At 34.2% G+C, this 12,298-nt stretch overlaps 1 protein-coding gene across 2 annotated transcripts in view; it reads left to right on the top strand.

Annotated features, from left to right (window-relative positions):
- LOC106061649 (transient receptor potential cation channel subfamily M member 2-like) overlaps positions 1–10,021 on the top strand; it is a 51,495-nt gene extending 41,474 nt beyond the window's left edge. The window contains exons 21-29 of one of the 2 annotated variants that reach the window (XM_056026185.1): positions 728–879; positions 1,682–1,769; positions 1,885–1,919; positions 2,599–2,659; positions 3,158–3,246; positions 4,813–4,873; positions 5,429–5,487; positions 7,250–7,396; positions 8,453–10,021. In XM_056026185.1, the coding sequence (XP_055882160.1) occupies positions 728–879; positions 1,682–1,769; positions 1,885–1,919; positions 2,599–2,659; positions 3,158–3,246; positions 4,813–4,873; positions 5,429–5,487; positions 7,250–7,362 (658 nt within the window). In that variant the 3' untranslated portion in view covers positions 7,363–7,396; positions 8,453–10,021. Of the gene's footprint in view, positions 1–727; positions 880–1,681; positions 1,770–1,884; positions 1,920–2,598; positions 2,660–3,154; positions 3,247–4,812; positions 4,874–5,428; positions 5,488–7,249; positions 7,397–8,452 lie in introns of both variants that reach the window. The other variant, XM_056026184.1, reaches the window with a different exon arrangement.
- The last annotated feature ends 2,277 nt before the right edge of the window (positions 10,022–12,298 follow it).

Genomic DNA, 12,298 nt, shown 5'->3' with positions numbered 1-12,298 from the left:
TCTGCCAAGTCACTGGTTTTCCTGGCTAGCTTAGGCAAACCATTCCATGCTCTAATAGCACTAGGGAAGAAGGAGTATTTGTACAAATTTGTCCTAGCATATGGGACGAGGAATGTGCCTTTATCTTTGTGTCTTTCAGAGTATTTTATTAAATTTTGTTTTGTATTTGAAGATTATGGTTCAGTGTTTTATGTATGATTGCTACTTTACTTTTGAGCCTTCTGTCCTGAAGGCTTTCTAAATTTAGTGATTTTACTAAAGGTGTTACTCTAGTCAAATGTGAATATTCGTTTGTTATGAATCGCACTGCTCTATTTTGTGTCTGTTCCAGTTTCTTAATGTTTTCTTGAGTTGAGGGGTCCCAAACGGAGGATGCATATTCTATTATTGGCCTAACCAAGGTTAGTAGGAAAGAAATGGTAGGCTACAAGTCTAAATTTAGGTCGATTAGCTACTATTTAGCTACATTCATAATATTTTTTATATTCCCGCATTCGTTTTACTTCAAACATTATTCATTTTTGTTTCAAAGTTTCTAATACACTATATCTGTGATTATATAATTGTTTAGACAATCGAGACCCTCGGGAAATGTCTGGTTATTATATAATATAGAGGAATTTTAATTTGTTTAAGACATCTTTCTGAGCCTTCTTCACAATACAAATAAAGAGTTTATTGTTAATAGTATATTTTTGTTTCACTATGTGTATATTCATTTATTCAGCAATGATCTCTCAACCAACGAATCCAAAAGAGACATGATCTGGAGTTACCAAAAATGTATGCTTTGTATGCAGTATTCGGAGTGCAAAATTCTATTACCTCCCTTTCTACCTTTTTCTTTCTTATTGAGAGGAAAGGTTGGCAATCCATTCAGTAAGTTTGAAATATTCGAGATGATTTGTTAATTACTTTATTGAATTTTTTTTAAATTTAATTTTTTAGTATCATTAATTTTAGGAGTAATCGCTTAGAAATGGGGATAGATTTGTTTTTTTTTTAAATAAGTAAACTGTAAAATGTTTCTAAACAACAAATATATTGGTGACGCAATAGAGTTATACGATCAACTGACACATATGACTTAGGCCAGTAATACAGGTCAGCATATTCCTCAGAAGGGAACAATCTCAATGGACAAGAGAAGTACTAGTATGAACATAATAAGTTTACTTGTGAAATGGTAGTTTAAAAAAAAAAAAGCGTTTGAGGACCAAGTGTGGAAAAGAGGAAGTTAAGCGATTTACTCTGGTGCAGTTGGTACACAGGAAGTCGTTCCTGTACTGTGAGTTCTTGAGAATGTTGCAGTACTAGTCCTTACCGTTACGTACAGGGAAGTATTTATAGCCAGTGCGTCGTGTTGCCAAACCTATACTGTAAGCCTTTATTTAAGTACCTCATTATTAACTGTTGTTGTCAAGTTCTTGAGTTAGGGGGTGGCTGTTGTCTTGAGCAGACTTTACAGTGCTCTTGCCTAGAGAGGATCATTAAAAAATACATTTTTAATTTATGTAGCTTCTAAAAAAATTTGAGGTCCAATGTATTAAGGTTAATTTGTTAATTTTTTTTTTAATAAGAGAAACACTTTTTTTTTTATTTGCATCAATTTTATTTACTACATAATAGTCAAAAAGAGTTTAATATTACAGATAATTAATGACTCAACTTGTTTATTTAGAATCCAAACTCAACGAGGGATACATTGCACTTGTAGGCTTTGAACGAAGTGCAGCACAACATATAATAGATAAACTCATCAAAGAGAGGTATAACAATTGTAAACTCAAATGTTTATATATGTATTTTAAACCAACAGCCTAAATGTTATTAGTAGTAATTGATATTATTGAGCTAAACATTATCTTAATTCTTGATTTACAGATACAGTAAAAATGTTTCACGCGAATATAGAAAAGGTAACTTTATATATACCCACACACTTATATATATGACATGTTTTATTTAAATTAAATGGACCTCATTCACCAATCGTAAACAAACAACATTTAGTCACGTGATTCTATATATCTTTTATACGAATTGTGTAACCCATAAAGGTTGTCACTTGATACGTTTTTTTATTGTTTTATTAATATTATGACGAGTCTAAATGTGTTTATTTACGATCGGTGAATGAGGTCCATTGACATGTATATAACTTCTATTTCTTATATAAAACATATATATACACACACGCTTACTTAGACTTAGACTTAGGCGCATTGGGCGGCAAGCTGTCTCCACAAAGATATGTCACTGGCAATGTCTGAAGCCTCCTCCCACCTGGTGTCCACTGTTCTTAGGTATTGAACTTCCAGTTGGCTTTGATCCAGTTTGGCCGCCCTCGCCGCATGTATAGTTTTCTTTATGTATCAAGTTTGCCGTTCCTGTAGCAATAGTGGTTTTACAGGGTGGGGGTCGCTAGCCCCACGCCAAACCCTCCTCCTTTCTCACCCGGGCTTGGGACCGGCATAAGGCCTACTATGTTCAAAATGTTTTGTGCCCTAAAAAAAAATTATAGAAAATTCATACTCTAATTTTTGTAGAATGATACACTTATGTTTAAACTATTCTAATCTGACTTCTACTCTACAGATAAGAATGAAACATTAGAAAGCAGAATTGAACAGCTACTAGAATTGTATGAGAATCAACGGTCAGTATTTAAACCACAGATCTGTTAGATGGGAGGGTATGCGAGAAGCCAAAAGAAACTAAGCTTACATTTTTCTGCAAGTCTTATCTTATCTTATCTTATCTTATCTTATCTTATATAATACAGACGTTACTTCAAAAAAGAAGATGATTACGTCCTACGCGTCATTGCATTTAGTCATGCATGTTAACCAATGACTTAAATTCTGCCAAGTCACTGGTTTTCCTGGCTAGCTCAGGCAACCCATTCCATGCTCTAATAGCACTAGGGAAGAAGGAGTGTTTGTACAAATTTGTCCTAGCATATGAGACGAGGAATGTGCCTGCAAAGTCTGCAATGAATATATTTATAAAACCCAAATATAACGTTTTCAAGACAATGTATTTACAATTTCTTGAGCAGACATTACGTAAACTAAAAATAAATTATCTAGTCTGTGTTATTTCAACAGCAAAAGGTTTTTAAAATATCATTTACTAATTAAAATTCAAACAGTAGCAGTAATACAAGTCGAGGTTCTGCTGCAACCCATGACACATCGATATCAGATTACACACAGATAGACAGCCAAAGAATAAACATATCAGGTTGGCATCTAGCTTTTTAATTGTACCTTGCATCATCTCGTCAAATCTTGTCTTGTTCACCTTTGCCTTGCCTAAAGTTGTTGTTGAAAATGTACAGCGAAATTATTCCTAAGGACACATATGTATTTATCTATAAAAATACAACAATTGATAGATTAAAACACACCCCTGTACTAGTGTAACTGCAATAGATACCTAAAACAAAGTGATAGAATAAATTATTCCTAAGGACGCATATGTATTTATCTATAAAAATACAACAATTAATAGATTAAAACACACCCCTGTACTAGTGTAACTGTAATTGATACCTAAAACTAAGTGATAGAATAAATTATTCATAAGGACGCATATGTATTTATCTATAAAAATACAACAATTAATAGATTAAAACACACCCCTGTACTAGTGTAACTGTAATTGATACCTAAAACTAAGTGATAGAATAAATTATTCATAAGGACGCATATGTATTTATCTATAAAAATACAACAAATTAATAGATTAAAACACACCCCTGTACTGGTGTAACTGCAATAAATAAGAAATACCTAAAACTAAGTGATAGAATAAATTAGAAACTCAGCCGACAAAAGTAACTGTTGTAAGAAGTAACATTTCAAACTTCAGCTTTAAAAACAAAAATACAACGTGGCGTAGTCCAATAAGTAATAAAAAAGAAACATTTACGTTATAGGAAAATCATAACGTAACATTTAGAAAGAAAAAAATTCATTTTTAGTTAGAGAGGAGTGGCTCTGCAACTGTAAATTGTGCACGTTTCAGTCCTTTTTTTTTTTGGCCATAATCCTTTACTCAAAATTCTTATCAGTGTTCACAAGATTAAGAATTTGCCTCCTTATTGATATGACAAAGGGCAAGAAACTTGGTATATCTCAAAAACCCTGACAAAAGTGATGACGCCACTTGGCTGATATAGCTATATACAATCATGCTGATATGTAATAATGAAAAAAAAAAATTCCGCTATCCAATGTTAGAATTTTAGTTGTATTTAAAAGTCAGAAGGTACAGAGACAGCTGTATTTAAGATATATCGTGCCATTCCAAAAAAAATATACTGTCACAGATATATACAGTCAGGGGCAGATAAGGCGAAAGTAAATGTACTATTTCTTTGTTGCTTTGTAGTATGAAAGAGTTATATCCCTTTGTTTCTATCCTCAGGTATTAAAGTGACCACTATATACGGGTTGCTTTTGAATGTTTTTAGTTTTCTTTGTATGCGAGAGAGAGAGAGTAAAGTTAGTCACTTGAGTAGGTGAGGGCTTGTGTTTGTGTAATATCACAGAGTTTTTCTCTATAGTTACTAAACTTATTTCCTGAATATTTGGAGTTTTTCTGGTTCATTTATGTTTATTTTTTTTTATTAGCTAGTGTTTATTATCGATCTGCAGTCATAGAGTTTAAAATACCCCCCCCCACACACACACACCTTTTGAGCCATTATACCTGACATATAAAAGATATGAATTAACCAATAATACATCCAGTGTGAAATTATCAACTTCTGCTTTAATAACTCAATCTACTTCCATTCAACAGATAAAATAGAGAAAATAGAAAGCAAGGTCGACAAGATATTAGAGCTGTTTGAGAAACATAGGTCAGTGATTTTATCATAAGTTTGTGGGGGGAGGGGAGGCACTGCATAAAAAGCTAGAGTTGTTTCCCTTACCCTTAAATTAGCCGTGTAAGAAAAATACGGAGGCGCGTTGGCTAAATGGTAAAGCGCTTGGCTTGCAAACCAGGGGTGACTGTTTCAATTCTGGTGAAGACTGGGAATTTTTTTTATTCGGAATCTTTAGGGCGCCTATGAGTCCACCAAACTCTGTGTGAGGGCCACATGTCACCCTCGTTAACCTTGGGCCAAGGAATAGACGACCTTCGTCTACCTCATAGATCTCATGGTCTGAAAGGTGGGGGAGCAAATAAAATCACAGTCGATGTGAGTTTTATGAAAATGAACATTCTAAATGAAAATATTTTAACCAGTATTTAAAGGAAACTCTCTTCAAGTTTTCATGTACAGACATAACTTCAATTTCAAATAAAAGATCATGTTTGCGTTATTAATTTTGTTAAACGTAACAAATGTAAAAAAAATTATTATATTTATCGGAAATTTCCACTTATATGTTTACGATTCCTTTTATTAAAGGCAACCTTCTGCTTGTTCTGATGACATAAAGAGAAATCCTCAAGAAATAGCTGGATCAGGTTGGTTTCTAGTTGTTTAGTTATGTTGTGTTTTTTTGTTTGTTTGTTGTTGTTTTGTTGTTGCTGTATGTTACTCAGGGGCGGACTGGCTATATGGGCAAACGGGCAAATGCCCGGTGGGCTGGCACCGAATGGGCCCGTCTGGTCGCGACCAAATTTTTTTTTCAATGCACATACACTCAGAAACAGAAAAAAAAAATCCCCCCACCAAAAAAATCCTGGCTAAGCCCAAGGCACAAGATATGACATACCATTGTGGGCCGGTTGATATGGTAATGCCCGGGCCGATTTTGATACCCAGTCCGCCCCAGATGGTACTCTATCTGGACTGTCATCATGTTATCACTGTCATTCTGAAGCGACTGCATGAGGGTCAAAATGGTCGAATCAGATAAAGCGGTGACCTATCAGCTGCTCTTCTCTATGCAGATTGGTGTGAAACGGGCTAGTGTGCTTCCGTCAACACTCTTTGCAATAATTTTATCACACCAATATAGCTAATCAGCGGTGGCTGAATGACAAGGTGCTTGGCTTTCGAACATGGTGTCCTGGATTCAAAACTCAGTGATGACAGGGATTTTGAATTTCAGGATTTTTAGAGCGTCCACCCAACTCTAATGGGTACCTGACTTTAGTTGAAAAAAAAGTAAAGACGGATGATCTTTGGCCACATGACATCCTGTTCATTAACCATGAGCCACAGAAACAGATGACCTTAACATCATATGTCATAGGTTGTAAGGTCTGAAAGGTGAACTTTATTTTTTTTTTTTACTTTTGTGCCATATTAATCATTTATTTGCTGGCCCCGAAAGGGGAAAAGACGATATTAGTTTTGTGTGAAATGTCTGTCCGCCTGTCTGTCCGTCCCGTAAACTAGAAAAGAAAGTGAAAATCCGACATCATAATATTTTAGTCCATTCAAAGTTCTGATGCATCGGATACTTTTTTTCTTTTTAAAAGCAAAAAATATAATTCTTTAAATCACTTATGCAAGCAGTTTTTTCATAAAAATACACCAGTTTTACAACTATTCACTATTGATAGTAACAAACACTTCAGGCTCTTTATTAGGGTTGCAAATGGCGGCCGTATAACATATTTAAAACACATTTATGCAAACGGCTGTAGATTTTTTTGTCAAAAAAATTAAATTTGTATTGTTAAGTTATGTAAGTTGTGTTATACTACTATATTTACACACAAAATAATGTTTACTATTTTTTTTAAAGAGAAATAATCTATTTTGTATGCATATAAGTCAGAAATAATTTAAAACAACAATAAATAAGTAGTTTTTCATATTATCGCGTGAACAGCACTAGAATAACTTCAATATAGAACATCTGACCAAAAAAAAAAAGAATTAAAATTTTCTATTTTTTTTACGGAAATGTTTTATTCTTGAGGAATAAGAGATTGGCCCTTTACAAAACAATTAGATCAAATAGATATTCATTATAAGACATCAGTAAAGCCAGGTTCACATCTAACTTCAAATTCACTTTCAACTATCCTTTGGTCTGCTGGACCTCTGGGGTACCACACAAGATCTGTTAACCTTTTTTCTCCATTATTTTTCTACCGTTTGTCTTTGATAGAATTTCATTCTGCCTTTTTACCTGCCTGGGTGGATCAATTAGGGGGCCGATTTTCAGTTTGTGTTTCCACACAAACTGTCTTTGTAACCTTGTTATTATATACTGTTTAGTAAACTAGATTTTTTTTTCTCATTTAAAGATAAGTCTTTATATCACTGTAGGTAGTGAAAGTCGACAGCACTCAAGCAGACTACAAGACCAGCTCACCGGCTCTAATGAAATAAGAACAGACCTCTTTACTGATTATACTGACGAAATAACATATCGTACATGACCTTTTGTAAACGGTTTCAAAATGTATATAACAGGTAAAGAGGGAGAAGACATGATCTATCTGCTCAATATTATTCAATTTTTTTTTTTTCATAGGAGTACGATCTTATTTATTCTATTCCATATCTTTTTTTTTTTTTTATCTCCTTAAATTACCTTTTTTAAAGAAATTATTTTGGTTTAATGTCTTTGATTAAATAATTAAACAAATACAACCAAAAACAGGAACGATTTTTAAAGGCGTCTTACAATACAGCAAAAAATTCTTTACTTGCATTTTTTTTTTTTACAATAGACGTTGGGCCTATTAGCGCCTATATTTACATTTATCGTAAAAGACTCGATATTTGAAGAAATATAAATCAAGACGCATGTCTCTTTTAAAATCTTTAAAAGATTTTAAAATGTATAGAATGATGTTTGCGTAATACTGTATAACTATATATATATATATATAATTCTCTTCTTCGCTTAACAGTTTGGACGAGAAGCAAAGAAGACGTAAAGGAAAGATCACTCTCATATTTCTGCCCACGAAAAAAGAAGGGGGGGGTGGTATAGGTATGGATGTCAATATTATCCTGCGCATATTGCGTGATGTAATGATCAAAGGCCAAGGATGTCTGGAAAATCTTCTTAGAGATAGAAGTAAGATTAGAATAGTCATGACCATGCCGCTCTGCGCTCATAACTTATCATAAGAGGCAAAGATGTGGTGGAAGCAGTGGATGAGAGTGATTAGAATAACTATGATCATGCCACTGGTAACTTATCTCTCTGACTGCCGTCTTTAACTATATCTTTATTTGTCAATCTTTTTTATTTAATATAAGCGTGTCAGTTCAAACCCTGATATAATATGTGGGAAGCGTGGTCGAGAGGCCAAGTACGCTTGAACTTGGCTTGGCTTGGCTACCTAGAAGGGGGCTCGGACAGAGTTGTGTTAAAGGCAGCACCAACTCCTAGATCCCCCCCTCCCCCCACTGTTCCACAAAAGAGATTGGACCAAAAGCGCTCTGAGCATGCCATAAGCATGAAAGTAGCGCTATATAAAAGCTATAATAATAATAACGTTTTATTTATTCTAATAGACGCAGACTTCAAGAAATATACAAAACTGGCCAAGAAATTACAAACAATGAACTGCAATAGGAATCAATGGATCGTCTTCTATTATTACTATTACTAGCCTATCTTATTGATTTCAATCAACCAACGAGAAGAGTCTTTTTACATTAGCTTTTTATCAGTACATGTTAAATAATTATACTTTTAATGACATTTTCATTCTTTTTTAATGTGTCATCCATTTTTGTCATGTAAATGAAAATAACTACATCTATATGAGACATTGTTAAGTACACGCTTTTCACAGTTATTATTTAATGGGTTAGAGCAGGGGTTCTCAGCCTGTGGGTCGCGACCCCCTTGCGGGTCGATTGACGATTTGCCAGGGGTCGCCAAAGACCATCGAAAAAGTTTATTGTTTTTGTCTATTCCTCTATTGCTGTGTGTGTGTGCGGGGAAGGGGGGGGGTCGCGGCAGAGTTAGGGATTGTAAAAAGGGGTCGCCGAGCTGAAAAGGTTGAGAACCGCTGGGTAAGAGGATGAAATGACGAGTGGATGAAAGATTAGGCGATGACGTGACAAAGGATGAGTTGTCTTTTCAAAAAGGAAATTTGCTATGTTTATCTTTTTTTTTGTGTGATTAATCTATATTTTTTTTATTTATTTTTTTTTAGATTTTAACTTGACAACTATTTTGTAATACATTATACACGCTCATATGTTTCTAAGGACGACGGTTAGCATAGGGTCTAATCTAATGTGGCAAGTGCAACGAAACTATTGCCTTTAAACCCCCAAAACGTATGGTTCGACTGTAGGGCATCCTGTTCATCACAAAGTTTATACCTTATCTAACTTATCTGGCTGAGCGGTAAAGCGCTTAGCTACCGAACCGGGGTCCGGGGTACGAATCCTGGTGAAGACTGGGATTTTTAACTTCGGGATCTTCGGGCGACTCTGAGTCCACCCAGCTCTAATGGTTACATAACGTTAGTTGGGGAAAAGTAAAGGCGGTTGGTCGTTGTGCTGGCCACATGACACCCTCGTTAACCGTGGGTCACAGAAACAGATGACCTTTATATCATCTGCCCTATAGACCACAAGGTCTGAAAGGGGAACTTTACTTTTTTAAACTTATCTGCTACTTCTTTTCTTTAATTTAATTTAAACCTGTGACAAATTTACATTTATTTAGTGAATCTTTATTATGAAATTATTGCTATTTTAATGTATAAATGCAACTTATTTTACATTGGAAATTGTTAATCTTTTATGCCTTATATGGAATCATGTTAATTATCATGATACGCAAAGATAGAAATATATAATAAACAGAGACACAAATATATGATAAGCAAAGATAGAAATATATAATAAACACAGATGATAATATATGATAAACAAAGATAGAAATATATAATAAACAAAAAAAATAAAGATATGATAAACAAAGATAGAAATATATAATAAACAAAGAAAGAAATATTTGAGTTGTGTTTGTGCTTGGGGGCGAAACTGACCTGAGGACTGTGTTGATGTGTTAACAGAGGAGTTATGATCGCTGATTTTCGACGGATAATTGTTTTTCTTGAATCGGTTTTTTGTGAGTAAGGATCTGTACATTTTATTAAGAGAACTGTGAAATTATTTCTGTTACTTGGATTATTGACTGTTCATAGTGAATTGTGCTTCTGTAATCAGAAGGATATCGGCGACCTGACAATCGGTGAGTTAACTTTCTTTAGCCTACTCCGAAAACGTAACATATATATGATGAATATATGAGAAACAAAGATAAAAAAATATGTTAAACAAAGAATATATGATAAACAAAGAAAGACATATGAGAAACAAAGATAAAAATGTGATAAACAAAGATTTAAAAATATGATGAACAAAGAATATATGATAAACAAAAAAGACATATGAGAAACAAAGATAAAAAAATATGATAAACAAAGAATTAAAAATATGATGAACAAAGAATATATGATAAACAAAAAAGACATATGAGAAACAAAGATAAAAAATATAAACAAAGAATTAAAAATATGATAAATAAAGAATATATGATAAACAAAGAATGAGAAATATGATAAACAAACTAAAAGGAAGACATAAAAATGTACATATAGTTTAGGAAATAGTATGTATCTGCCTCTTCCCACAAGCACCTAATACTTTTCTATGCTCTTTATTACAGTTCGTGAAGATTTCTGTTTTTTTTTAAAGTCATATCTGAAATGTCTCTAAAAACGGACTCTACATCCTCTTTAAAGACGGTCTTGCTACTACAGCCTGGTGGAGGTGTATTGAGGTGTGCTATCTGCAATTTGATTTTAAAAAATAAAAATTTCTTTTAAGAAAAACAAATAGTTCTAGGCTAATGAAGGATAGAAATCTAACACACACTGTCTAAGTCTCACAGTCTCACACACACTAAAATTTATTGCGTACTAGACATTTTACTAGCGACCCGCGGGTCTTTACTAGCGTATCACTGTCGATATATTCACTGAGAGTGTTTTGGAAACAATTAACAATGAAACGAAATAATAATGCCGTAAGAAAACGAATGCGTGAATAAAAAAAAAAGTATTAATTGAGCTATCAAAATAGCTAATCGATCTAAATCCATTTTTTAAAATAAAAACATTTGCTTAAAGGTCTACATATATTTAGATCTAGAGTCTAGATGCTATTATAATAGATGTAGACCCACTATCGTAAGTGTGAATTCAATGGCTCAAGAAGCGTATTAATTATTGTATATTAGTATATGTGATATCCCCCATATAGAGCCTCATTTAGCCTGTCCAATCATACTATGTTTACATAGCGGTGTGCACGACACACGAATGGGTGACAAAGAGCGACAAAATATATTTTATGATCAAATCAAATCGAACCCGTGAATGTTGTTGTTTATATAACATTGTTAGTTTAATTTTAGGTAGATATAGATCTAGAAGGCCCACTGCAACCTATGCGACCGCAGTGGGCCCAGCACTTTCATATACGTGTTTTTACTTATGTCTAATCAGAGTTTCCTCTATGTATTGTATCTTGGCCAGCGTCCATTCCACATACACTTACATTTGGTTGATGACAGCAGTGGATGTGTAGCGATATTACCCTACACTGGACCTTAAAAAAGTAAAAAAAGTTAATTTCCCCTTTCAGACCTTGTGGTCTATAGGGCAGATGATGTAAAGGTCATCTGTTTTTATGGCCTACGGTTAACGAGGGTGTCATGTGGCCAGCACAACGACCAACCGCCTTTACTTTTCCCCAACTAATGTCAGGTACCCATTATAGCTGGGTGGACTCAGAGGCGCCCAAGGATCCCGAAATAAAAATCCCAGCCTTCACACACTGGACCTACCATAACTTGAAGATGACCAGTAAGAGAACAATGATAGACCTTTAGATCCCTAAAGTACAGAAGGGCGATGACTCCATCAAATCTAGTGCAAGTAGGGAAATGTTTAATAGTTATGTTTGTTTGTGTGACTATTAGTTTAGCAGGGGCGTAGACGGCTTTGAAATAATATGGGAGATGGGAACAGCAAAGATACATGACAAGTCATCTGAATCTCAGTTCTTTTCAGATACATGATAAGACATACATACATACGCCTTACTTTCTGCTTTATATATTAGATTTAGCTCATGACTAAGTTAAACGATTAAGAAATAAATGTTTTGTAAAATGTTTTCCATATTTCGGATGTTCCTTCAGAGTTGAAGATAATTTACTTCCTAGTCCGAACCACCAGCAGGACGACGGGGGATGGGAGCGGGCAGGGTTTGAACCTAGGAGCATCTATACGTGTAGATGGTGCACACACGGAAGAAACAAAACAGAAA

The sequence above is a fragment of the Biomphalaria glabrata genome, chromosome 4 (genome assembly GCF_947242115.1).
Source record: "Biomphalaria glabrata chromosome 4, xgBioGlab47.1, whole genome shotgun sequence".
Lineage (NCBI taxonomy): Eukaryota > Metazoa > Mollusca > Gastropoda > Planorbidae > Biomphalaria > Biomphalaria glabrata.
Note: the sequence above shows the minus strand (reverse complement) of the source record. Positions and strands in the feature narration are given on the sequence as shown.